Source organism: Phyllobates terribilis, unplaced genomic scaffold (genome assembly GCF_046119375.1).
Source record: "Phyllobates terribilis strain yellow unplaced genomic scaffold, ASM4611937v1 Scaffold_8__6_contigs__length_399053987, whole genome shotgun sequence".
NCBI classification, from domain to species: Eukaryota; Metazoa; Chordata; class Amphibia; order Anura; family Dendrobatidae; genus Phyllobates; species Phyllobates terribilis.
Genome location: NW_027362768.1, coordinates 6,801,581 through 6,828,156, shown reverse-complemented (window position 1 = coordinate 6,828,156; position 26,576 = coordinate 6,801,581). Strand labels below are relative to the sequence as shown.

Below are 26,576 nucleotides of genomic sequence, written 5' to 3'. Positions count from 1 at the left end.
GTCGTCGAGAGTGGTAGGAATGTCCCGACCGGCGAGTTCATCTTTAATACGGCCGGACAGACCCTCCCAGAAGACGGACACCAGGGCGTCGTTATCCCAGGCCAGCTCCGAAGCAAGGGTACGGAACCATATGGCATATTGGCCCACGGTGAGACTCCCCTGACGGAGGCGTAGCAGAGATGAGGCGGATGAGGTCCTCCGTCCGGGTTCGTCGAAGACCTTCCGGAAAGCCGTGAGAAAGGCTGGCAGGTCGGACACCAGATGGTCTCCTCTCTCCCATAGAGGATTTAGCCAAGCCAGTGCCTCTCCCGTGAGATGGGACATGATGAAGGCTACTTTGGCCCGGTCGGAATTAAACTGGTGGGACTGGTGTTCAAAGTGCAGGGTGCACTGGTTAATGAAGCCCCGAGCTTGAGCGGAGTCGCCTCCGAAGCGAGGAGGTGCAGAAAGCCGGATTCCAGAGCAGGATACTATGGTATTGGTGGTTGCTGGTGGGGCAGTCAAAGTGTCCAGGCGAGTATTGACATTCCGCAGGTGACCCAGGATGGACTCCTGTTGGGACCTCTGTCGGGACAGTTCATGACAAAGGTCCGAGAGCGAGGGAGCTTGGGTGCCACCGGGTTCCATGGCCCGAGCAAACTGTAACGGGTCTGGGAGGCGGAACCTCTGAGCAACTTATACAAGGGGGCAGTCCTTGTAAGGAAGCGGGTGGCGACCAGGGAAGACAAGCAGGCAGTCACAGCAGGTGACCGGGACAGTCTCTGGGCAAATGGGCAGGAGGTCACGGCAAGTGACCGGGACAGTCTCTGGGTAAACGGGCAGGAGGTCACAGCAAGTGACCGGGACAGTCTCTGTGTAAACGGGCAGGAGGTCACGGCAAGTGACCGGGGCAGTCTCTGGGTAAACGGGCAGGAGGTCACGGCAAGTGACCGGGACAGTCTCTGGGTAAACGGGCAGGAGGTCACGGCAAGTGACCGGGGCAGTCTCTGGGTAAACGGGCAGGAGGTCACGGCAAGTGACCGGGGCAGTCTCTGGGTAAACGGGCAGGTACGACACGTGACGGCGGAGCCTCCAGGTAGGCTAACAGGCAGGTAGCAGATGAGTGCTCCCAGGTGAGCAGGCAAGAGTCTCTGGACTGGCAGGTGGTCACAGCACGTGACGGCGGAGCCTCCAGGTAGGCTAGCAGACAGGTAGCAGGTGAGCGCTCCCAGGTGAGCGGGTAAGCTGGTCCATAGACAGACTGACAGGTGTCGGAAGGCAGACCGTCGGACCTCAGGCTAGCAAGCAGGAAAGCGGATGACAGGCAGGAATCAGGCAGCAAACTGGCAGGAAACTGGCAGGCAGCTGGCAGGCAACTGGCAGGTAACAGGCAGGTAACAGGCAGGTAACTGGCAGGTAACTGGCAGGCAACTGGCAGGTAACAGGCAGGTAACAGGCAACGGGACCTGAGGGCTGAAGCAGAGTAGTGAACAGTGCAACAACATTGCTCGGGCACCTCCATTTTGGAGGAGGTGCCTTATATATGGAGGGATCCTCCGGCCATTGGCCGGGGACTCCTTAGGGCGACGCGCGCGGCCCCTTTAAGAGAGGGGGAGCGCGCGCGCGCGCCCTAAGCACAGTGACCGGGGGAGAGCGGGCGCTGCAAGCAGAGCGGGAGGAAGCCGCCAGGCATGGAGCAGAGAGGTGAGGGGAACAGCGTCCCTGCCTAGCAGGAGGCAGGGACGCCGACGCTACACACACCAAGAATAATGCAAACCAAATATAACTAATGTGAGTAAGTAAACTCCGGGTAAAGCAAAAAGTAGCGTAACAAGGACCTGATGCTACAAAGCCCTAACCAGGCACCAACGCCTACCTGTCCGTGGAAGTTGGCACACTCAATAATGTAAATGGAGCCCCCACTCAGTGTTAACTATCTATAATATCCCCATCGGACTCTGCCATTCCTAAGTCTAGGAAGGACACACGGTACTGTTCAGGGATATCAGATTCTATACAGGTCCATATGCAGATCAGACAAGTTATGATACAAGATAATTAATGTCATAGTCCTGATACCTCATATAATAACTTCCCAAGACATAATTTTTATGGGTAATTTTTGCTGTGAAACTTGTTAATAAATACAGTTAGGTCCATATATATTTGGACATAGACAACATTTTTCTAATTTTGGTTCTAGACATTACCACAATGAATTTTAAACAAAACAATTCAGATGCAGTTGAAGTTCAGACTTTCAGCTTTCATTTGAGGGTATCCACATTAAAATTGGATGAAGGGTTTAGGAGTTTCAGCTCCTTAACATGTGCCACCCTGTTTTTAAAGGGACCAAAAGTAATTGGACAGATTACATAATTGTAAATAAAATGTTCATTTCTAGCACTTGGTTGAAAACCCTTTGTTGGCAATGACTGCCTGAAGTCTTGAACTCATGAACATCACCAGATGCTGTTTCCTCCTTTTTGATGCTCTGCCAGGCCTTCACTGCGGTGGTTTTCAGTTGCTGTTTGTTTGTGGGCATTTCTTTCCTAAGGTTAGTCTTTAACAAGTGAAATGCATGCTCAATTGGGTTGAGATCAGGTGACTGACTTGGCCATTCAAGAATATTCCACTTCCTTGCTTTAATAAACTCTTGTTTTGCTTTGGCTTTATGTTTTGGGTCATTGTCCATCTGTAGTATGAAACGACGACCAATCAGTTTGGCTGCATTTGGCTGGATCTGAGCACACAGTACGGCTCTGAATACATCAGAATTCATTCGGCTGCTTCTGTCCTGTGTCACATCATCAATAAACACTAGTGACCCAGTGCCACTGGCAGCCATGTATGCCCAAGCCATCACACTGCCTCCGCCGTATTTTACAGATGATGTGGTATGCTTTGGATCATGAGTTGTACCACGCCTTCGCCATACTTTTCTCTTTCCATCATTCTGGTAGAGGTTGATCTTGGTTTCATCTGTCCAGATAATGTTCTTCCAGAACTGTGCTGGCTTTTTTAGATGTTTTTTAGCAAAGTCCAGTCTAGCCTTTTTCTTCTTGATGCTTATGAGTGGCTTGCACCGTGCAGTGAACCCTCTGTATTTACTTTCATGCAGTATTCTCTTTATGGTAGATTTGGATATTGATACGCCTACCTCCTGGAGAGTGTTGTTCACTTGGTTGGCTGTTGTGAAGGGGTTTCTCTTCACCGTGGAGATTATTCTGCGATCATCCACCACTGTTGTCTTCCGTGGGCGCCTAGGTCTTTTTGCATTGATGAGTTCACCAGTGCTTTCTTTCTTTCTCATGATGTACCAAACTGTAGATTTTGCCACTCCTAATATTGTAGCAATTTCTCAGATGGGTTTTTTCTGTTTTTGCAGCTTAAGGATGGCTTGTTTCACCTGCATGGAGAACTCCTTTGACCGCATGTTTACTTCACAGCAAAACCTTCCAAATGCAAGCACCACACCTCAAATCAACTCCAGGCCTTTTATCTGCTTAATTGAGAATGACATAACGAAGGGATTGCCCACACCTGTCCATGAAATAGCCTTGGAGTCAATTGTCCAATTACTTTTGGTCCCTTTAAAAACAGGGTGGCACATGTTAAGGAGCTGAAACTCCTAAACCCCTCATCCAATTTTAATGTAGATACCCTCAAATGAAAGCTGAAAGTCTGAACTTCAACTGCATCTGAATTGTTTTGTTTAAAATTCATTGTGGTAATGTCTAGAACCAAAATTAGAAAAATGTTGTGTCTGTCCAAATATATATGGACCTAACTGTATATCCTCCTAAGTGTTCTGGCATTCACATAGCAAATAAGAGTTTAAAGAGATTTATTAAAACTGAAAAGTTAAAGTGAAACACTTGTCTATAGCAGCCAGATTTTACTTTTCAGTCTCGTTTGATCTGATTAACAAATAAAGTAGACCTATATAATGCTATAGCATGCAAACATGAAATTCTAATTGCATTACTGCTAGAAAATAGGTTAAAATTAAGATACTGAGTGCATAAACTGGCCAATTCATGTGTGCCCATCAGCCAGGACAAGGCAATCTTCTTTGCGGGGAACCTAACCTAATGTGATACCTCTCCTGGACTGATAGCCTACACTTATATGGGTAGAAAGGATCCTGCTGTGATTAAAACCACTATAGGCTGGTGGGTAGAGTGCTCGGTGAGAGAGTCTGTGTATACCGATATCAAAAGACTGACCGTCACTTCCAGAGACCAGGTGTGAACAGGTGCAAGCTAAGAGTAGCCAATCCCATATATAAATTAAAGCTGCACTCTTTTTAATCTATTTTATAGAGTAGTTTGCCATGTTTTACCATAGTTTTACCATGTTTGCATACTATAGCATTGCAGTGCGCAGCTTTAGGCTCTGTGCCCACATAGCGTTCTTGTAGTGTTTTTGCGGCTTTTTTACGGCCGCGAAAACGCTTGTAAAAAAGTCTGCCATGCACAGCAATGTGAATTCGGATGTGCTGTGCACATGATGCGCTAATTAGCATTGACCATTTCTACCGCGATTACGCTGCAAATTTGCGGCCATTGAGGAATATTGAAACGCAGCAAACCCGCAGGTATATGTGGATTTGCTGCGTTTCAATTAAATTCAATGGCCACGAATTTGCGGCGTAATCGTGGTGCGTGTGGTACCCAGGATCAAGAGACTACAACTCCTCTTCATCCCAGCTACCACGCGGTGAAAAAAATAAATAAAAAAGTTACAAATAAAAAAAAACTGTATACTCACCTCTCCGGTCTCCTCCCGGTCGTGTCCTCTCTCCTCGGTGTCCCGCGGTGTACTTGTTGGATCTGCGGTGATGTCATTTAATCAGCTGATGGTCATGCGACCGCTGACGTCAGCGGTCAGGTGATGGTCGCGTGACCATCAGCTGACTAAATGACGTCACCGCAGGTCCTGCCAGTACACCGCGGGACGCCAAAGAGAGTGGACGTGGCCGGGAGGAGACCGGAGAGGTGAGTATACAGGTTTTTTTATTTTTAACTTTTTAATTCTTTTTTTTTTTTAACTATAGATGCAGCATTTAAAGCATCTAAGTTGGTCACATAATATAAATCCATGCCAGTTGCATGGATTTATATTGTGTGACCAACTTGTCAAGCCCTTTTCCAAGTGATGCTCAAAACCGCTTGGAAAAGTGCTTGAAAAAACGCATGCGAAAATGCATGTAAAAAACGCTGAAAAACGCGTCTCCCTGGCAGAAAAAAAGCATGTAAATCTGAATGCGTTTTTTTTTGCCAGAGAGAGGCAAAAACGCTCTGCATCAAATCTGCATCGTGGGCACTAACCCTTAATTTGTTAGTTGTATATGGAGATGGCTACTCTTTTATTGTACCTGTTCACATCTGTTTTCTGTTTGGAAGTGACAGTCAATCTTTGATATCTTTAGATCAAATTCTTTCACTTTTTCCTTGCCTATGTTTTGGATATTTTCCCTCACTTTTAACAACTATAAATCAGGGGCTAAAAATATTAATTTGACTCGCTCCAAAAGGGGTGGAAACCGGTAGCTGACATTTTTTATTGCTAATCACTAATAAAACGTCACTTATAAAATGAGACAAATGAAGTTACCTGGATGCTCCAACGTATACAAATCTGAGCTGGTGTCTTCCCATACTGTTTTGCGAGCCTCAGAATAACTGGATGTGTCAGTGCTTGTCCCTTTGCCAGAGGACAGTATCCTCCAAATACAATATGATTTTTCTGACAATATTCCACCAGCTCCTGTGGCCTCTGAAAAGGGTGATATTCAACCTGTAGAAAGAAAAGCAACAAAGGAGAATCACATTTTTTGTAGCAAGTGATGGAACCAGATTAATATTACATGGTGAACATGAAAGTTTCTCTCTGCGCTCTAAATGTTTACAGCAATCATCTAACAAGAGCGTTCTATGGAGAATGCTCACATTTCAAGAAAATGCTCTCATTTTTAATATTTTTCATCGCCAAACAGCATTCCTATTTACATTTATATTGAAGATTTTTATACATATGTGTATAAAGGTATTAAATTAAAGGTACTTTACATTTATACTTAATGATTCCTTCATTTCACTCCTTAAAATTTAAATTGCAAAACCAAAAAGGAAAAGTCATGGAGTTATGGAAATCACAGGATCAATAGACTTGTTAATAATATCCAAATTATGATAAAATGAAAACAACATACTATCGAGTATGATACATGCACTTACATGGCTTGGTTGCTATCAATAAGGGTATTAATAATTGTCTGAGCAATGTTCTGCCATGCTGAATGCACTTTGGCAAATCATCAAGATCCACTGCTGGCAGCTTGCTTTGCAATGGCAAGGCCAATAACGTCCCAGATGTACTTGATGGGAGACAAGTAAGGAGATGCTGCAGGCCATGGTAGCACGCTTAGGCCACGCGAGCTGCTCACAGTAGCACAAGTAACATGTGACCTGTCATTGTCTTGTGAAAAAACAGCTCCGGTGACACTTTATAGAAATGGCTGTATCATTGTTTCATGACCAAATCATTGTATCACCAAGCTTCATTCAGTAGTGTACCTGAATGAAGACTAGAGGAGTCTGGCTACTGTATATTATGCCACTCCACACCATAATCCCAGGAGTAGGACCGGTCTGATATTCCCCAGTGAAGGTCCCTTCTCATCAGAGTGATCCATTCTGTACTGCAAGTGAAATTGGACATCACATACCAAGCATAAGGTGTCAAACAAGTATATACAGTGGGGAAAATAAGTATTTGATCCCTTGCTGTTTTTGTAAGTTTGCCCACTGACAAAGACATGAACAGTCTATAATTTTAAGGGTAGGTTAATTTTAACATTGAGAGATAGAATATCCAAAAAAAAGTCAAGAAAATCACATTGTATAAATTAGATACAATTTTTTGCATTTTGCAGTGAGAAATAAGTATTTGATCCCTCTGGCAAACAACACTTAATACTTGGTGGCAAAACCCTTGTTGGCAAGCACAGCAGTCAGACTTTTTTGTAGTTGATGATGAGGGTTGCGCACTTGTCAGAAGGAATTTTGGTCCACTCCTCTTTGCAGATCATCTCTAAATCATTAAGATTTTGAGGCTGTCACTTGGCAACTTGGAGCTTCAACTCCCTCCATAAGTTTTCTATTAGATTAAGGTCTGGAGACTGGCTAGGTCACTCCATGACCTTACTGTGCTTCTTTGTGAGCCACTCATTTGTTGCCTTGGCTGTATGTTGTTTTTTCATTGTCTTGCTGGAAGACCCAGCCAGGACCCATCTTCGATGCTCTTACTGAGGGAAGGAGGTTGTTCGCCAAAATCTCACGATATATGACCCCATCCATTTTCCCCTCAGTACGATGCAGTTGTCATGTCCCCTTTGCAGAAAAGCACCTCCAAAGTATAATGTTTCCCCCACCATGCTTCACGGTTGGGACGATGTTCTTAGGGTTGTACTCATCCTTTTCTTCCTCCAAACACGGCGAGTTGAGTTAATGCCAAAGAGCTCAATTTTTGTCTCATCTGACCACAGCACCTTCTCCCAATAACTCACAGAATCATCCAGACGGGCCTGCACATATGCCTTCTTGAGCAGGGGGACTTTGCGGGCACTGCAGGATTTTAAACCTTTAAGGTGTAATGTGTTACCAATGGTTTCTTGGTGACTGTGGTCCCAGCTGCCTTGAGATCATTAACAAGCTGCCCCCATGTAGTTTTAGGCTGATCTCTCACCTTCCTTATGATCAAGGATACCCCACAAGGTGATATTTTGCATGGTGCCCCAGATCGATGTCGATTGACAGTCATTTTGTATTTCTTCCATTTTCTTACTATTGCACAAACAGTTGTCTCATTCTCACCCAGCATCTTACTTATGGTTTTGTAGGCCATTCCAGCTTTCAGCAGGTCGATGATCTTGTCCCTGACATCCGTAGAAAGCTCTTTGGTCTTGCCCATGTAGTAGAGGTTAGAGTCTGACTGATTAATTGAGTCTGTGGACAGGAGTCTTTGATACAGGTTACTATGTAAGACAGCTGTCTTTAAAGCAGGTAACGAGTTGATTAGGAGCATCTAACTGGTCTGTAGGAGCCAGAACTCATAATGGTTTGTAGGGGATCAAATACTTATTTCTCACTGCAAAATGCAAAAAAAATATCTAATTTACACAATGTGATTTTCTTTTTTTTTGGGGGGGATATTCTATCTCTCAATGTTAAAATTTACCTACCCTTAAAATTATAGACTGTTCATGTCTTTGTCAGTGGGCAAACTTGCAAAAACAGCAAGGGATCAAATAATTATTTCCCCCACTGTATATAAATGATCATAAGACATTTGCATAACAATGGGTTACAAGCCACATGGCCAGCTATAGGTGTTCCATTGACTTCACACCACTGTTTTCAAATACTATCATTGTGCTGCGCAAGATGGAAATGGAGGCTGGGTTAGAGATGAGTCTCGCTTTAGTCTTGGATGCAATAATGATAGCTGGATCTTGGTCTAGAGACTACACGGGTAAAGCCACAAAGAGGCCTTCACAAAGGAACGTGAAAATGTCCCAGGAGCTGTTTTTGAACAGGATAATGCCAGGCTATATATCGCTCTTGCTACTGTAAGCAGCCTGCTTGGCCTAAACGTGATAAAATGGCCTGCAGCGTCTCCAGACTTGTCTTCCATGGAATACATCTGTAACGTCATTGGTTGGCAATTGTAAAGGGAGCTGCCAGCAGCGGATCTTGATGATTTTCAAGCCCAAGTGTATTCAGCGAGGCAGAACATTTTTCAGACAACCATTAATAACCTCATTGCTAAGGTGTGTAAGTGAGGGGATTTCTGCAAGTGGCACTCATACACAATACTGAAAAAATTGAGATGTTTTGAAAAATTTGCTTCTATTTTTCCAACATCTGCATATCATTACCATGTCTAACAATGCTGTAATTTTTATAATTCCACAACTTCTCCTTCTTGGTGTTGCAAATTCACTGTTGATGAGTGTATATCGCAATGTCTACACTATTCTCCATGCTTATTATTAACACATTCAAAGTGTGAAATGTGATTTTAAGCAATAGAAAATAATAATGTATTGAATGAAAACTGAGTTCCTGGGAGCCTAACGCCTTCACAGGACACACACATCCACATTAGCAATTCATAGCACAATGCTTGCAGAAAGGAGGTTAAGGGACAACTGGGTCATTCCTCTCTCCATTCACAGGCTCTCCTGACATGCTTTGTCCTTTGTAGAAGCCACTTCATTCTGAAATTGAAAAGTCTCGTCCATCCACCCTGGAGCCACAAAATAAAACTCAAGAACAGTTTGTCCCCATCAGTAGCCCAAAAAAAAAAAAGAGAGCACAATAACTAGAGAGGCTTGGACAGGCTGAGAGGGAGACAACTGGATGACAAGTTTGGAAAGATAATGACAACCAAGCGGATTAGGGGGCGGAAAACAGAAATGAGGGGGAAAAGAGAAAGGAGTGGGAAAAGAGAGAGCGTTCCCACAGAGAGGAAGCGCACAATGCAGGGTAGGAAAAATACATTCACGCAAGTACAATGCGTTCTCCCTGTGAAGGCAACAAAAGAATGGCTGTGGTTACATATATAGTATATATTGTGCTGATGTTTACATGATCTCATGACACTATTCTCCAGGTTTAGCTCATAGTCTTCCATAAAACAAATCATAACAATAACTTTCCCCCTGCCGTCATGAACAAAGTAAGAAGAATCATCCAGTATGACCAACGTCAGAGACACATAAAGTAACTAAGTGCTGCGGCTAGAAAAATAGACAACCCTACACTCTCCATTTTGTAGCTTTCCCGCTTCCCTGTGGATCATGTATCTGATAAAATAAGGCAGTAATCCATCTTATTGGTGGTACCTTCAACTCTTTTTCATTTCGCTTTCCTTAAAGCAGCAGGATTTCACCCCCACAATCTATTAATATGGCTCTTTCAAAGCCAAGTCTAGCAATACTTTTACATGGCCAGCCCGCTCCTCGGTTACTGAGAAATTAGTGTTTGAATTGATATGCAAATTAGGCTAATGGGCTATGGTAGATCTGAAGCCTCTGTCACTCCAGCTCTATTCCCCGCCCAGCGCCGCCATGTTCTACTGACGGCTCCATTTCCTGAAATCGCAAAGCATATAGGCTGTTAGTGGAGCAGGAGAAGGCGCTGCAGGAGAAGAATAGAGCTGGAGTGACAGAAGCTTCAGATTTGCCATAGCTCTCCAGCCTCATTTGCATATCAATTCAAACAATGATTTATCAGTAACGGAGGAATGGTGGGGCCATATATTCGTATTGCTGAACTTGTCTTTGAAAAAGCTACATGTGCATATATATTTTTGAGGGGCGGGGAGGGGTTGAACTCCGGCTGACAGATTCCATTTTAGTAGGCTAAAGAGTAGCACACCCACAAGAAAGCATGGTATTCCTGGACCTGGTGCACACCACATTTACTTGGCCCCACAAATATAGAACATCACGGCTGCTATGGTAGGTTAATCACTACACTATCATTGTAGCATGCTGTAGCAGTTAAGTTGTCAGCAGTTATATCAATAGAGTAAAGCTGACCACACACGTGAGATATTTATCTGCAGATCACTGTGGGTAAATCCAAGTACATCTATATTATTAATATTGATAGATTACAAATATTCAAGTTTCCAGAAAGGCCCCTTTAAGGAATGGCTGATAATTCATTTCCAAGCGTGGTCTGAAACACAAATTAATTTTCATTCTAAATCCCTATCTATTTAATGCTATAATCAGGGCTGTGGAGTCGGTAAGCCAAACGTCCGACTCCTTAATTTCCATGACAATGACTCCAACTCCGACTCCGATTCCCTCATACATGGCTCATGTATAAGTGATAAATTTACTGTAGCACAGATTCATCTCAGCTAAAAGTCTAGACCTTTAGATCAGGAATAGGACAGACATTTATAGGACATTTCATAACTTTCCCAAATTCTTATGAAAAAATATTCCCCACAAACTGCATTGAACTACTGTACCCAATTTATTATATATTTTAGGAGTCGAAGTTGGTCCATTTTATACCGACTCCGACTCCACCAAAATGGGCTCCGACTCCGACTCCACGACTCCGACTCCACAGCCCTGGCTATAATCTAATCTATTTTCTAACATACTTTAATTAAAAAGTCCCTATCACTTCCTAACTGTGCTTTTTTTACTTCCTTTTTGATGACGCTTTGTTTGAGAATTCCAGTGCATGCTGTGATACTCAAAGGATGCATCATCAGGGGCAGACGCAGCAGTCACTGTCATAGCCTCTGACCCCTCCCTGAAACGAAGCGTCGTCAGCAACCTTCGTTTCAGGGGCTGGGCTAGTCCCTGCTCTGAATTGACACCCGATGCATGCTCAGTAGAACAGGGACTAGCCCAACCCCTTAAATGAAGGTCACTGATGACGCTTTGTTTCAGGGTGGGGGCAGAGGATTTGGCAGTGACCGCAACCTCTGCCTCCTGATGACGACTCGTTTGAGTATCCCAGAATGCACTGGATTCTCAAAAAAAAATGTCATAAAGAAGGAAGTAGTAAAAAAACATATAGTGTAGTCAGGTAAGGATAGCGATATTTTAATTAAAATATATTAGAGAATATATTAGATTATGGCATTAAATAGATAGGGATTTAGAATGAAAATTACTTTGAGTTTCGGAGTATCCCTTTAATAGAAAGTTTATAATTGTTAGTCTATAAAGGAAAACAAATTGGAAAAAGGAGAAAAAGCTAGCTCACCGCAGTTGCCTAGTCCCTCCGGAGCATGGAATGAATGTTGCTGCCACCGACGATGGTGAGCAAAATGTTGTAGGAGGAATCCAACTCAACGGTACAAAATCTTCAGCTTTATTTGTATATGATAAAAACATCTTCACATGCATCATTAGTCCATAGATAAGAAGATCAACGCATTTCTGGTGCACTTGGCACCCTTACTTATGATGTATTAAGTGCATGTGAAGATGTTTTTATCATATACAAATAAAGTTGAAGATTTTATACAGTTGAGCTGGATTCCTCCTACAACATTTTAAGAAGGAAAACATTACAGTGCAAAATGTGTCAATGCATGAGCAAAACTAAACATTCACTGCTACCTTCTAAGCGATAAGAGCAGAAAAACATTTTAAAGTTTGGAAGTTGTCCCCTACCCGTGAGTGAGGGGATAACTTCCCGATCATTGATGGTCAAACCGCTGGGACACCCACCGATCCCAAGAACCGGGGCTCTGAAGATCTCCATGTGAATGGAGCAGTGGTTGATCATGGATGCTGTGGCTCCGTTCATTCATAGAATCATAGAATGGTAGAGTTGGAGGGGACCTCCTGGGTCATCTGGTCCAACCCCTTGCTCAAAGCAGGATTCACTAAATCATCTCAGACAGATATCTGTCCAGCCTCTGTTTGAAGACGTCCATTGAAGGGGAACTCACCACCCCTCGTGGCAGCCTGTTCCACTCATTGATCACCCTAACTGTCAAAAAGTTTTTTCTAATATCTAATCTGTGTCTCCTCCCAATGGTCAATCATGCATACTCTTAATCCATTCATTCTTAATGGGACAGCTGGAGATAGCCAAGTGATGTACTTGGCTGGTCTCCTGCACTCCCATAAAAATGAATGGATTAAGAGTATGCATGATTGACCACTGTTTGATTCTCATGGGCCCGGCTCTCAAGATCGGGAGGGGACCCAGTAGTTGAACCCCCAGCAATCGGGAAGTTATTCTCCATCATTTGGATAGGGGATAACTTTCAAACTTGAGAAATAGCCCTTTAAGTTAGATTCAGAAATAAAATTTAAAGTGGTCTTCAGATGTCAAACCAATCACCTGACTTCAATACTACAATGCTGGAAAAAATACTATTAGGATGTGGCAGGATGAAAAAAAGAATACCAATCCCAAAGGACCAATAAAGGGAACCTGTCAGTTCGGATAACACTATTAACCAAATATCGGGTTAATCTGCAGGTTAATAGCTTTATGAAGGTGTCAGGATTCTGTACTGAAAGTACGGTACCAAGGAGAAAATGAACTTTATTTCTCCCGGGAGCCGCTGGCTTTCAGTCATACAGGCGTGGCCAGAAGAGCTACAGTCACAGCTCACAACACTGGTACAGGACCCTAACTCCAGTTCATTACAGGGGTACCCTGTCTATGACTTAAATCAATTTTAACTATCAGTGGGTACATACTTATTTTTGATATTATTCTTAAACCAAGCTCTTTCATTATGCTTAACCCTAGATATCACAGTCATTCTACTAGAGAGGAGATCATGTTAGAGCCTCAGTTTCTAGATATCACGAGTCAGTCTGGACAGAAAGGGAAAAAGAGAATCCTAAAGAGCAATTTAACATTAGTTTCTTGAAGTGACCAGGAAATTACAGCTTGGATTGGTGAAGCACATTGTATAATTATACAAGATAAAAACATTTTTTTTTTCATTTTACAATTTCAATAGAATCACGTCTCAAGTCTGAAACATTGTTACTTTGCTTAGTGAATAAGATAAATTTAAAAAATCAACCATATTAGATAAATTTCCAATTGGCCTATTTTATCCCAAATGTTAATTTACTAAGTAAATATTGTTAGAGAATGTCAAAGTAATTAATTTGGCATCTGTTACGATACTGGCGTAGTACTGCTGGAAACCAGTGGCCGAAGGTGCACGAGCAGGAACAGCAAGCGGTAGTAGAAGTTCTTGGAGTTAGCAAAAGGAGTTGAAGGAAACAATCCATAGATAGGTGAGAACAGTCTGGGTAATAATGTTCAGGAGCTGGAGAATGGAACTAGCTTAACAGCTAACCATGCTCAAGTATGCGGCTTTAAGTAGGCCCAAACAGGAAACAATATAGATCCAACAGGTTCAGAATCTGCCATTTTAGTAAATGGCAATTGCTGAACACAACAGCAGCCTCCAGTGGTAAGGAGTGGGATTGAACCAATTATTAAGGTGAACAATAGCAGCCACTAGTGGTCAAACTGTAGAAGGACAACAGGAATTCTGACATTACTACCCCCTGTCAACAGAGGCCTCCGGACAATGCGTGGCTTGGTTTATGTGGGTATTTTTGGTGAAACTCTTTAAGCAGTCGAGGAGCATTGATATTTTCTACAGGTTTCTAGGAGTTATCTTCAGGGCCATACCCTTGCCACTTTATTAGGTGCTGAAACTTATTTCTGAATATTCTGGAATACAGGAGCTTTTCAACTGTGTAATGTTCTAGCCCATCCACTTCAATAGGGTAGGGAGTAGGTAGTTAAAGGCGAAAAGCTACAGAGCTAACTTGTCCAATTATTTTAAAAGGACCAATACATTTTTGACCCAGTTTTGGTGAGGGTATACAGAGTTTCAAATTCTTGGTGGAAAGCCATACTCCATCACCCACTTGGAAGCTTGGAGAAGGTCTGAAAGATTTATCTGCTGCTTCCTTAAATTTCTCCTGGGCAATTTTTAAAGTGTCTTTAAGTATTTCCAAATTCTGTTGCAGGTATTGTATTCTGACAGTGACAGCAGGGATAGGCGTTTCTCTTGGAAAATTAGGAAGAATACTTGGATGGTACCTGGAATTTACAAAGAATGGTGTTTGTTTGTCTGAAGCATTTTGAGAATTGTTGTATGAAAATTCTGCCATAGGAAGCAAATCAACCCAGTCATCCTGGAGATGACAAATGTAGCATCTGAGATATTGCTGTAAGGTTTGGTTTGTGCGTTCAGTCTGACCATTAGATTGGGGATGAAATCCAGAAGATAAACTGACATCGATGTCCAATGCTGCACAAAAATTCTTCCAGAATCTCGATTGTGTTCCACGATCAGAGACGACTTTGTCTGCAACCCCATGAACACTAAACACATTTTGAATTACAAGATCAGCAGTCTCTTTAGCAGAAGGTAAACCAGTACAGGGGACAAAATTTGCTGCTTTGGTGAATTGGTCCACCAGTACTAGGATTGAACTCTTCCCCTTTGAAATTGGTAGTTCCACAATAAAGTTCATAGATATAGAGCCCCAAGGACAAGATGGAATTTTCAGATGCTGCAATAATCCCATTAGTGATGTGCGGGGAGTTTTATACATAGCACAGGTGCTACAGGAAGATACATATTGCTTAACATATTTTTGGCAATTGGGCCACCAAAAGAAACGAGACAGAAATTCTTGTGTTTTTTTAATTCCTTTGTGTCCTCCTAACTTGGAGTCATGGATTAGTTTTAATACTTTAAATCTCGAAGTTTCTGGAACATAGATGCAATGATTATGAGCCCATACTTTATTTTGAAAGGTAAGAGATATATCATTTGGTGGATGCAGAAGAATTGGGTCTGTCCCATATGCTTCCCATATATCTTCCAGCAAGTCTTTGTTATGCATAACCCCGAGGAAGTTGGATTCAGGCAGAATAGTTGTTGGTGGTGCTGCTGTAGAAGGATCTTTGGAGAAGATCCTAGATAAATCATCAGCCTTACCGTTACGGGAGCCAGGTCTGTAAGAGATAACAAAGTTCAATCATTTAAGAAAGAGACTCCATCGAGCTTGGTGGGGGGACAAACATTTTGCAGACCTGATAAATTCAAGGTTACGATGGTCAGTTAGAACAAAAATTTGTTGAGCTGCTCCTTCTAGATGATGTCTCCATTCCTTGAAATGATAGCTAAGAGCTCTTTGTTCCCCACATCATAATTCTTCTCTGACACGGTTAGATTTCTGGAGAAATAAGCACAAGGATGCAGCAAATCTTTTGTTCCTGTTCTTTGTGAAAGAATGGCCCCTACTGCACCGTCTGAAGCATTCACTTATACAATAAAGGCATGTTCAGGATTGGGATGAATTAGTATAGGAGCTGTGGTGAACTTCGTCTTCAGGCAAGAAAAAGAATCTTGAGCTTGAGGAGACCAAACAAACGATATGCCTTTCTTTGTTAATTTGGTGATGGTATAATTATACCTGAAAAATTCTTAATGAAACGTCTGTAAAAATTGGCAAAGTCCACAAATCGTTGGACTTCTTTCACGTTTTTAGGCGTTGGCCACTCAGTGATAACTTGAATCTTGCTGGAGTCCATTTGCAATCCTTGAATAGAGATTATATAGAACAAGAACTGGATCTCTGTTTGATGGAACTCACATTTTTCCAGTTTAATATAAAGATGGTGGGTTCTTAGACGCTCTAGCACAGTTTTCACGTGATTCTGATGCTCTTCTGCAGAATTAGAAAAGATTAGTATATCATCTAGATAAATGACTACAAATTGATCAAGCAAGTCTCTGAAAATGTCATTAACGAAATGCTGAAATGTTGCAGGAGCATTGCACAGTCCAAACGACATGACTAAGTACTCATAGTGTCAATAACGTGATCTGAATGCCGTTTTCCATTCATCACCTGGTCTAACACGAACCAAGTTGTACGCCCCTCAAAGATCCAGTTTTGTGAACAACTTTGCATGAAGACTCTCTCCAGCAATTTAAGGATCAAAGGCAGAGGATAATGATGTAATCAACGCAGGGTCTTAAGGAACAGTCTTTCTTTTTAACAAAAAATATAGGCGCACCTGCTGGTGATGAAGATGGACGAATAACCCCTTTAGCTAAATTTTCATTGATGTATTCCTTGAGTGTTTTTAATTCCTGCTCTGTCAGTGGGTAAATGCTTCCAAAGGGTATTGCTGCTCCAGGCAATGGATCAATTGGACAATCATATGGCCAATGAGGAGGGAGTTTGTCAGTGTTTTTCTTGTCACATACATCATCAAATTCCTTATACATAAATAGTAGTTTAGAAGATTGTTCAGGATCCTCTACAACTTCTTCATTTGGTGAAGCCTGTGTGAAATGTACAGTAGATGGAAAAGACACTTCTTTGGTTTTCCAATTGATTGTGGAATTTTGAGTCTGTAGCCATGGCAACACCAGGATTATTGGAAAATGTAGAGATGAGATAAGTAGGAAGGATAAAACCTCATGGTGATTAGGTTCCATAACTATCTCTGGGGTTCAGTCTCTTACTTCACTGGTCCCAAATTTAGTGCACATCCGTCAACAGTTTCCATGATAATAGATGAAAGTCTGTTTTGAATTTTTACCCCATGTTCCTTTGCAAAAGAGTCCATAAAATTTTCGTTTGCTCCTGAATCAATCATGGAAGATGTGGAAATCCATTGAGAATTAACTTGAAACTTGATAGAAATTAAGCAATGAGAGTCCTTGTTTTCTTTTTTAATGTTGGGTGCAATAGAAGAAATTGAATAGATGACAGCATTCACTGGAGGCGCTGGTTCAGACAAGACTGATTCTTCATCGGAAAAGTTGGGATCCCCCTGCCACTGCTTTACGTAGTCGAGAAGGACAATTGACAAGAAAGTCGTCAGTCTTGCCACAATAAAAACACTGATTTTCCCGAAGTTTCCATCCTTTTCTCTCAGCACTTTCACATTTTAATAGGCAGTCGACCTGAATGAATTCAACTTCAGATATGTGAGTACTCTTTATCTCAAAGTCTCTTGGACTGGTGGTTGAAACAGGTGGATAACAATTACTGTTGCAGGACCAGTTTGAATTCCACTTTTCCTATTTTCCCTCTGATAATCGGTTGTCTATTCGAATACAATGGTGAATGAAGTCATCAAAATTTGTGGGAGCATTGGCCCGGGCTAGTTCATCTTTGACGGCGCTGGAGAGTCCGTTCTTAAAAAAAGATCATTTTGCAGCATTATTTAATTCGGTATCAATCACCCACAGTCTGAATTCTGTGGCGTACTCTGCAACAGAGTGTTTACCCTTACGTAACGCCATCAGTGTAGCTGAAGCTGTTGCACAATGCTTAAGGTCATCAATCACCTGGCTCATGGCTGCTAGGAAAGCCTCCAGATCATTAAGTCGATCATCATGAGTTTCAATAAGGGGGCTGGCCCAAGCCAAAGATTTATGTGTCAGTAGCATAATTATACACAACACTTTTGAGCTTTCAGTATGGAAGTGAGCAGGGTGTGCACCAAAGTACAATCTGCACTGGTTGATGAATCCACGAAATTTGTCAAGGTCTCCACCAAACCTGAAAGGTGGGAGTGGAAGGGTGGGTGGAGGGGCCGGAGTAACATGTTGATTTTGTAATTGAAGGATCTCTTCAGAATGCAGTGCAATCTTATTGCTTAGATCTTGCACAATATTCTGTATATGTTGTGTAGCTTGTCCAAAAATGTGAACGTTATGAGATGTCTGAGTTTCAAATGCCATGTATTTTGCTTTTAGTGTTTGTATATCTGCATGGATGTTGGTAAGCAAACAGTTCATCTTATTTACATGAACTTCAAAATTTCCCTCGGCGGCGTCCATGATGAAGGCTTGAGTATCCTGTTATGATACTGGCGTACTACTGCTGGAAACCAGCGGTCAAAGGAGCACGAGCAGGCACAGCAAGCGGTAGTAGAAGTTCTTGGAGTTAGCAAACGGAGTTGTAGGAAACAATACGTAGATAGGTGAGAACATTCTGGGTAAGAATGTTTAGGAGCAGGAGACTGGAACTAGCCTAACAGCTAAATACAATACTCAAGCAATGAGTGAGAGATCCATGTGGCTTTAAGTAGGCCCAAACAGGAAACAAGATGGATTCCACAGGTTCAGAATCTTGGCAAAGGGCAATTGCAGAACACAACAGCAAGCTCCAGTGATAAGGAGTGGGATTGCAGCACAATTATTAAGGTGAACAATAGCAGACACTAGTGGTCAAACTCTAGAAGGACAACAGGAATTCTGAAAGCATCAGACTGATATCATCTGGTTCGTGATTCACTCAGGTATCTAACAGATTAAACAGCACGCTGGAGAGAAATATACACTGAAGTCACTCCTGTATCTTCTGTTTGCCACAGATGTCTCTCTGAGGAACAGAAGCATGTAAGCTTTATTTATACCTTTGTGTAACATCCTTGGCAGCGTGCTGGCATGGCTTCCCATCTCCCACCATGCAAGACCGCCGACTTACCCATCAGTCCAGGCTGCGCACTGTGTTCCTCTACTTGCTGTGTGCATGTCTCCTGTCTGCAGGTTTAGGGCGTCGGCGCCAGAACTTCCTGAGTCATATAGGAACAGTGTGTGCGTTCCTAATCTGTTCCCAGCCTATTGCTGTGAGGCACTGCATACTTAAACCACCTCCACCCAGTGGGAGGTGCCTGAGCAACACTTTCTCTCAGCGTGCTATGTGCAACAGCTGAGTTGCCTGGTCCTGTCCAGCTATCTTGTTCTGCCACCCTGGGGGCTGTATACCCAGACCTGTTACCTGAACCTGTGACTTCTTGTCTAGTTCTGCCATCCTGGGGGCTGAGTACCCAGGCCTGTACTTGTATCTCGTTCCTGTGTCTGTTTAAGTCTGTACTGTGTCCTAGCCTGTCTCTCGTTTGACTCTATGTCTGATCCTGCCCATTACCTCTTGCGTCCGTTCCAGTACCTTTCTCATATTCTGCAGTATCTGTACCAGCACCTATCTCCTACCTGTTGTCTCTGTACTTCAGCTTGTGTGTCCACTCGCTACTTCATAGCAAGTACCTTGTGTGTGTCTGGCTCTGCTTGTCCCGTTTCCCTGCCCCTGTATCTACCTTCTGTGTTCTAGCTATGTCCCTGCTCTTTCCTGACTCTGTCTGTCCCATTTGAACAGAGCCCTGTCATGCCTGGCCGCGCTCTGTGGCATTGCCGACTGGCCACGCTCTGCGGCATTCCCCCCTGGCCGCGCTCTGTGGCTCCACTCTGCTTCCTCTCTGCGGCTCCACTCCGCTTCCTGTCCGCGCTCTGCGGCTCCGCTTTCTGTCCGTGCTCTGTGGCTAAGCTCCGCTTCCTGTCCGCACCTGCAATTCCGCTCTGCTTCCTGTCCGTACCTTCGGTTCCGCTCCGCTCCCGTCCGCACCTGAGGCTCTGCTCCGCTCCCGTCCGCACCTGCAGCTCTGCTCCTGTATCCGAGTCTGTACTGGTCCCTATCCAGCCTGTCTACCTGCCTGCCTATCTGTATATCAGCCTTGCCCGCCAGTACCTACTTGCCTGTCTGTATACCAGCCGTGCCCATCAGTACTTGCCTGCCTTTCTGTATACCAGCTGTGCCCACCAATACCTACTTGCTTGTCTACACCTGCCCGTTCCTGCATACCCCGGTGTGGGTCAACAGCTGTGTGACCGGGTTCTGCCCTGGAGTAGCACCTGGGCCACCTCCCTCTTCCCTCCTCGGGTCGTGGAGTCGTAAAGCCGCCGTGCGTCCAGAGTCGGATTGGGCAAGGCCCATGGTTACGCCCCTCCAGGCACTCCTCGATCCATGGCCCAGTGGGACCACTAACCACGCTCACGCCAGAAGATCCAGGCGTGAGCATAACACTTTGATACTATATTTGCAATTTGACCTTATTGGAAAAGTTATTAAACCCATCATGACTATTCTGTATTATGACGCATGCATCTTAAAAATAAGAAGAATTAACCCATTATACTCAAAATCATCACAACCCTTCTTATGGTATAACAGAGGCAATGGAAATATGCATATACAGTATATACAAAAAACTCTGCTAAGATTTTGATTTTATATTCTGTATGTAGTTATCATTTGTAAAAGAAAGTAAGGGCATTCAATAAAAAAAAATAATAACATCCACTTTTCTATTACTCCTCTACATAGTTCTCCAAAGGCTTGAGCCTTCTCACATCTTTTACTACATAATTACCTACCACCAAAAAGGAACACTGCTATCCTAAATTATTACAACTTCTAAACTTCTCACGTGCTGCATCTATGCTCTGTAATGCTTTTGTTGGATCATCAGAGTTGCTCTTAAAGAGGACCTTTCAAAAATGTTTAATCTTGCGCTGAACACGTGATATAATAGTGGCTGCAGAGAGGAATACAAGTTGTTTTTTTTTTTAATTTCGCTTCTCCATTGCGGAAATATTAACAATCAAAGTATTTGGCACCTAATGAGTTAACTTTAGTTAAGTCCAAGTGGGTGTTATCAGATAGTTTTTACTGGGGGTGCGCATTTCAACCTGTTGAGTTGTTATCTGTTTTATCACAGCTTGACCCACACTGCTCTGGAAAATCCATCTGTGCACCTGATGAAGGTCAGAGTCAGTTAAAGAGGACATGTCACCTGGTCAAAAGTGGCCAGTTTTTGCTTATATTTCATTTGCACTGCTCCACTGAACATTCCAATTTTTTTATATTAGCCATACGGTTCCAGAGATATGGACCTTTTTATTTAGTGCTAATATTTATTGTCTTTTCCAAATGGTTGTTGCTTACAGGACTCTTTGGGGGCATGTCTTTAGCCTGCTCTATATTATTACCCAATGAACACCACCCCCTTGGTAAAGACCACACAAATTAGCACTGAATAAAAAGATCCATATCTCTGTATGGCAGATTTTCAAAAGATAAAAACCCTGATTCTCAGGGAAACAGCGGAAATAAAATAAGAGACAAAACTGTCCACTTTTAATTGGGTGACAGAACCTCTTTACCCACATTCTACAGAGAGCAAAGTGAGTAAAGTAAAAGAGAGAAAAGACTTAGAAACTCCCCATCAGATTTAGCTCACTGACGGATTCTATACTAATCTCATTCTGCAGCCAGCAAGGTGCAGGAAAATAAAAAATACTCATAAAAGTCAAACGATTCAAAAATTTTAATTAAGCTCAACTACAATTTTTTTCATTTTTATTCGCTGAAAATGTATGCCTTTAAGTAAAAAAAATTTAAACAAAATAAAAAATTGTCCCCGAAGGTGTCCATATGGTTTTAAGCATACATCTGGACACCTTCACAACAATATATGCTTGACAGGTAAATGTGATGTAATCCAAGCTTCACTTGGAACTATAGATTATACCTTTGAATATACAGTGCTGGCCAAAAGTATTGGCACCACTGCAATTCTGTCAGATAATACTCAGTTTCTTCCTGAAAATGATTGCAATCACAAATTCTTTGGTATTATTATCTTCATTTAATTTGCTTGCAAGGAAAAAACACAAAAGAGAATGAAGCAAAAATCAAATCATTGATCATTTCACACAAAACTCCAAATAAGGGCCAGACAAAAGTATTGGCACCCTCAGCCTAATACTTGGTTGCACAACCTTTAGCCAAAATAACTGCGAACAACCGCTTCCGGTAACCATCAATGAGTTTCTTACAATGCTCTGCTGGAATTGTAGACCATTCTTCTTTGGCAAACTGATCCAAGTCCCTGATATTTGAAGGGTGCCTTCTCCAAACTGCCATTTTGAGATCTCTCCACAGGTGTTCTATGGGATTCAGGTCTGGACTCATTGCTGGCCACCTTAGAAGTCTCCAGTGCTTTCTCTCAATCCATTTTATAGTGCTTTTGGAAGTGTGTTTTGGGTCATTGTCCTGCTGGAAGACCCATGACCTCTGAGGGAGACCCAGCTTTCTCACACTGGGCCCTACATTATGCTGCAAAATTTGTTGGTAGTCTTCAGACTTCATAATGCCATGCACACGGTCAAGCAGTCCAGTGCCAGAGGCAGCAAAGCAACCCCAAAACATCAGGGAACCTCCGCCACGTTTGACTGTAGGGACCGTGTTCTTTTCTTTGAATGCCTCTTTTTTTTCCTGTACACTCTATGTTGATGCTTTTTCCCAAAAAGCTCTACTTTTGTCTCATCTGACCAGAGAACATTCTTCCAAAACGTTTTAGGCTTTCTCAGGTAAGTTTTGGCAAACTCCAGCCTGGCTTTTTTATGTCTTGGGGTAAGAAGTGGGGTCTTCCTGGGTATCCTACCATACAGTCCCTTTTCATTCAGACGCCGACGGATAGTACGGGTTGACACTGTTGTACCCTCGGACTGCAGGGCAGCTTGAACTTGTTTGGATGTTAGTCGAGGTTCTTTATCCACCATCCGCACAATCTTGCGTTGAAATCTCTCGTCAATTTTTCTTTTCCGTCCACATCTAGGGAAGTTAGCCACAGTACCATGGGCTTTAAACTTCTTGATGACACTGCGCACGGAAGACACAGGAACATTCAGGTCTTTGGAGATGGACTTGTAGCCTTGAGATTGCTCATGCTTCCTCACAATTTGGTTTCTCAAGTCCTCAGACAGTTCTTTGGTCTTCTTTCTTTTCTCCATACTCAATGTGGTACACACAAGGACACAGGACAGAGGTTGAGTCAACTTTAATCCATGTTAACTGGCTGCAAGTGTGATTTAGTTATTGCCAACACCTGTTAGGTTCCACAGGTAAGTTACAGGTGCTGCTAATTACACGAATTAGAGAAGCATCACATGATTTTTCAAACGGTGCCAATACTTTTGTCCACCCCTTTTTTAGGTTTGGTGTGGAATTATATCCAATTTGGCTTTAGGACAATTCTTTTTGTGTTTTTTTCATTGAAGACAAATTAAATGAAGAGAATAATACCAAAGAATTTGTGATTGCAATCATTTTCAGGAAGAAACTGAGTATTATCTGACAGAATTGCAGGGGTGCCAATACTTTTGGCCAGCACTGTATCTCACATTTTCCTAAATGCTTTCTGTCTGTATACGGTATGTGGTCTGTGCACATCAACACTCATGATGTAATATGTAATCAAGTTTGAGCCTGCTTTCCTGATTTCAGCACCACACATTTTCTAACAAATACAGTAGCGCTTGAAAGTTTGTGAACCCGTCAGAATTTTCCATATTTTTGCATAAATTTGACTTCTAAAACTAAATAAAGAGGACCAGATCAAACAAACGAGTCAAAAATATAAGACTTTATCATTTTTTAACCCCTCTGTTATGGAAAAAAAAAACACTGTAGTGCAGTTGAAATACCTCTTTTCTGTGATACACGGTGTGATAGTGTCAGGGTTTGGGCTTGTCTTGCTGCATCTGAGCCAGGATGGCTGCCATCAATGATGGAAGAATGAATTCTGAATTATACCAGCAAATTCTAAAGGAAAATGTCAGGACATCTGTCCATGAGCGGACTCTGAAGAGAACGTAGGAAATGTAGCAAAACAACGTTCTACAACGGACAAAAGAATAGTTAAGACGAAGTCCAGGCTGCAGCTGATCTCTGACTTCCTCTTGATGTTCGATTTGTTCAAAGGTGGGGACAGTAACACCAGCGCTGATTGGGCGCCGGGCTCACGTGTCATAACAACTGCACGATGGCTTCGGGAACGCGAGTGCAGACACCGCTGGAATGGCGCCAACACAAGAGGCGAGTATAAGCTTTTTTATCTTATTTTATCGGTGCCAAACATTTAGATCAAGAAGGGGTTGTCCTAGTAGTGGGCAACCCCTTTAAAGAAGAAAAAAAGTTAAAGTTCTGGAATGGTCAAATCAAAGTTCTGACCTTAATCCTGTTGTGCATCAGTAGTATAGAAGTAGAGAAACAAATAAATGAAACAGTCTCACCCACTTGTAGCATCAACCTGTGTAAAATTAAAAGGAGTCTGTCTCCCCCAAAATGCATTTTAAATGGCTTACACAGTGTTGTAGGCCACTTAGCCCCTATAATAACCATAGTGGGACTGTACCTGTTACTGGTACAGTGCGTAAGAAAATAACGTTTAATTCAGATGCAAATGAGGAGGCTACCGTGCACCCTTGGCTTGGCCAAGAGTTTGGTGCACCCTTATGCCTCCTCATTTGCGTATTGGGGCTCTTCCCCTGCTTCTGATTAACAGCACTCGCTTCCCAGAGCGAGAACTGTCTGGATACGGCTGGCGCGAGTGCACATACTTCTCCCTGTCTCCTTTCTTCTGGCGCCACTTGCTGCATTTCTGGGTGCAGAGTGGCGTCAGAAGAAAGGAGATAGAGTTGCTCTGGGAAGCGAGCACTGTAAATCAGAAGTGGGGGAATGGCTCCAAAATTTAAATGAAGTGGCAAAGGTGCACCGAAGCTTTCTTTTTTACATATGAATTAAAAGTTATTTTCCAAAGTCCCCTACAACACTGTATAGCCCATTTAAAATACATTTTGGGGGTGATAGACCCCCCTTTAAGGGTGCCCTGTGATAGCAAATACCCTCCAATAGGGTTACATAAAATAGAGGCCAGAGTGCCGGCTACACATATGTCTGACCTGAAGTGTGCGGCTTTAATCCACTCATTAATTAGTTTGTCACAGCATGGAAACTCCCATTAAGAGGTCAAGATAAACACATTCGGGTGGAGCCTCCTCCCTTGTCCTATCATATTGGTGTCTTGGATACTCAGGGATCCTGACAGGGTTATTTACGGTACCCATGAAGCACAAGAAGATCCGGCTAGCCTCCCTTCACAACATGCCCTCCCCATTCTCGAGTGCGTGTCTCCAGCAGTGCCGTCATATCTGTGCCAACTGGTGTGTGTTGGTTACGTATAGTGGAGGGGCATGGAAGGTTGTAAATGCAACCAGGTTAACCACATTATAAATGGTTAAGGGCAGAAGAGTAAAAGAGTAAAATCCGTGTACTGGATCAGTCAAAGCGCGTAAAGAAGAAATGTGCAGCCAAAACAAAGTGAAAGGCATAGCATTCACATCTGGAGAAAGAACCCCCTGGCACAATCTGAATATCTTGAGAGAAGATTGGGTCATGGGTATGTTAAACGAATCTCTCATCAAAGAGGTAGTAATGACAGAGAAATAGAGTGGGAGCTAATTATAGGTAGTGGGGTTTGAGTAGGAGGAGCGGGTGGGGATAAGGAAGGGGGGGCACTTGAAACTGAATAGATCACCAATACCCGTAATTTATATGGACAAAATACCCCTCTGAGACAGACTAGAGAACAGCCAGTTTAGAAGTCTGAGACCCACCAACTGACTTTCAGATGGGGTCTTTATGAGCAAGGTACTTAAGAAGAGAAGTTCATCATCTGCCACACCCGATGCGTGATATATAATGCCACGTGCTCATATGGCCTCGAATATGTGGGGAAAACGTGAGGTGAGGAGAAGAATTTGGTATCACATTGGTGATATCACACACAAAGGGGACATCTTCCTGGTTAGACAAACAAATCTGATACATGGGGAGACTGTTCCTTAGTTAAATCTACAGACATCAATAAGGTGGAGGCATCCGCTTGAGGAGGCGCTTGTGATCGGCTGATCCTATAATGGTAAGCAAGATGGATTTTTCGCCTCCATACAGTTGCAACATTATTTTGGATGTTTCATCTAAATTGTTCTCTATACCAGCGAACAGGCCCTGGTTTAATACATCTCCCCACCATCTCCATCCTACTTCCTTTCACCTGTGGAAGCTATCCTTTTTGCATTTTTTGGGAATTCAACTTGAACCTTCTTTTGTCATATTACTTTACAGCAATTATAGTGGGAGGTTATCTTCATAGACTATCAGGGATATCCAGGGCCTCCTTAGGGACAGTTGACGTGGATTCATGGTGCCACATACAACTACATCTAGGATGCCAGCCCCTGCGGATAGGCAGGGATTATATTCCAAAGGGATTTCTGGGGAATGCTAGATAACTTCTGCCCCTTCCCCTTGTTTCTTGGCAGTGATGCCCTGTGGCATCATA

At 42.9% G+C, this 26,576-nt stretch overlaps 1 protein-coding gene across 3 annotated transcripts in view; it reads right to left on the bottom strand.

Annotated features, from left to right (window-relative positions):
- LOC141156641 (uncharacterized oxidoreductase ZK1290.5-like) overlaps nt 1–26,576 on the bottom strand; it is a 199,732-nt gene that overhangs the window by 55,350 nt on the left and 117,806 nt on the right. For all 3 annotated transcript variants that reach the window (XM_073642833.1, XM_073642832.1, XM_073642834.1), the window contains one exon: nt 5,599–5,781. In XM_073642833.1, coding sequence (XP_073498934.1) covers nt 5,599–5,781 — 183 coding nt within the window. The remainder of the gene's footprint in view (nt 1–5,598; nt 5,782–26,576) is intronic.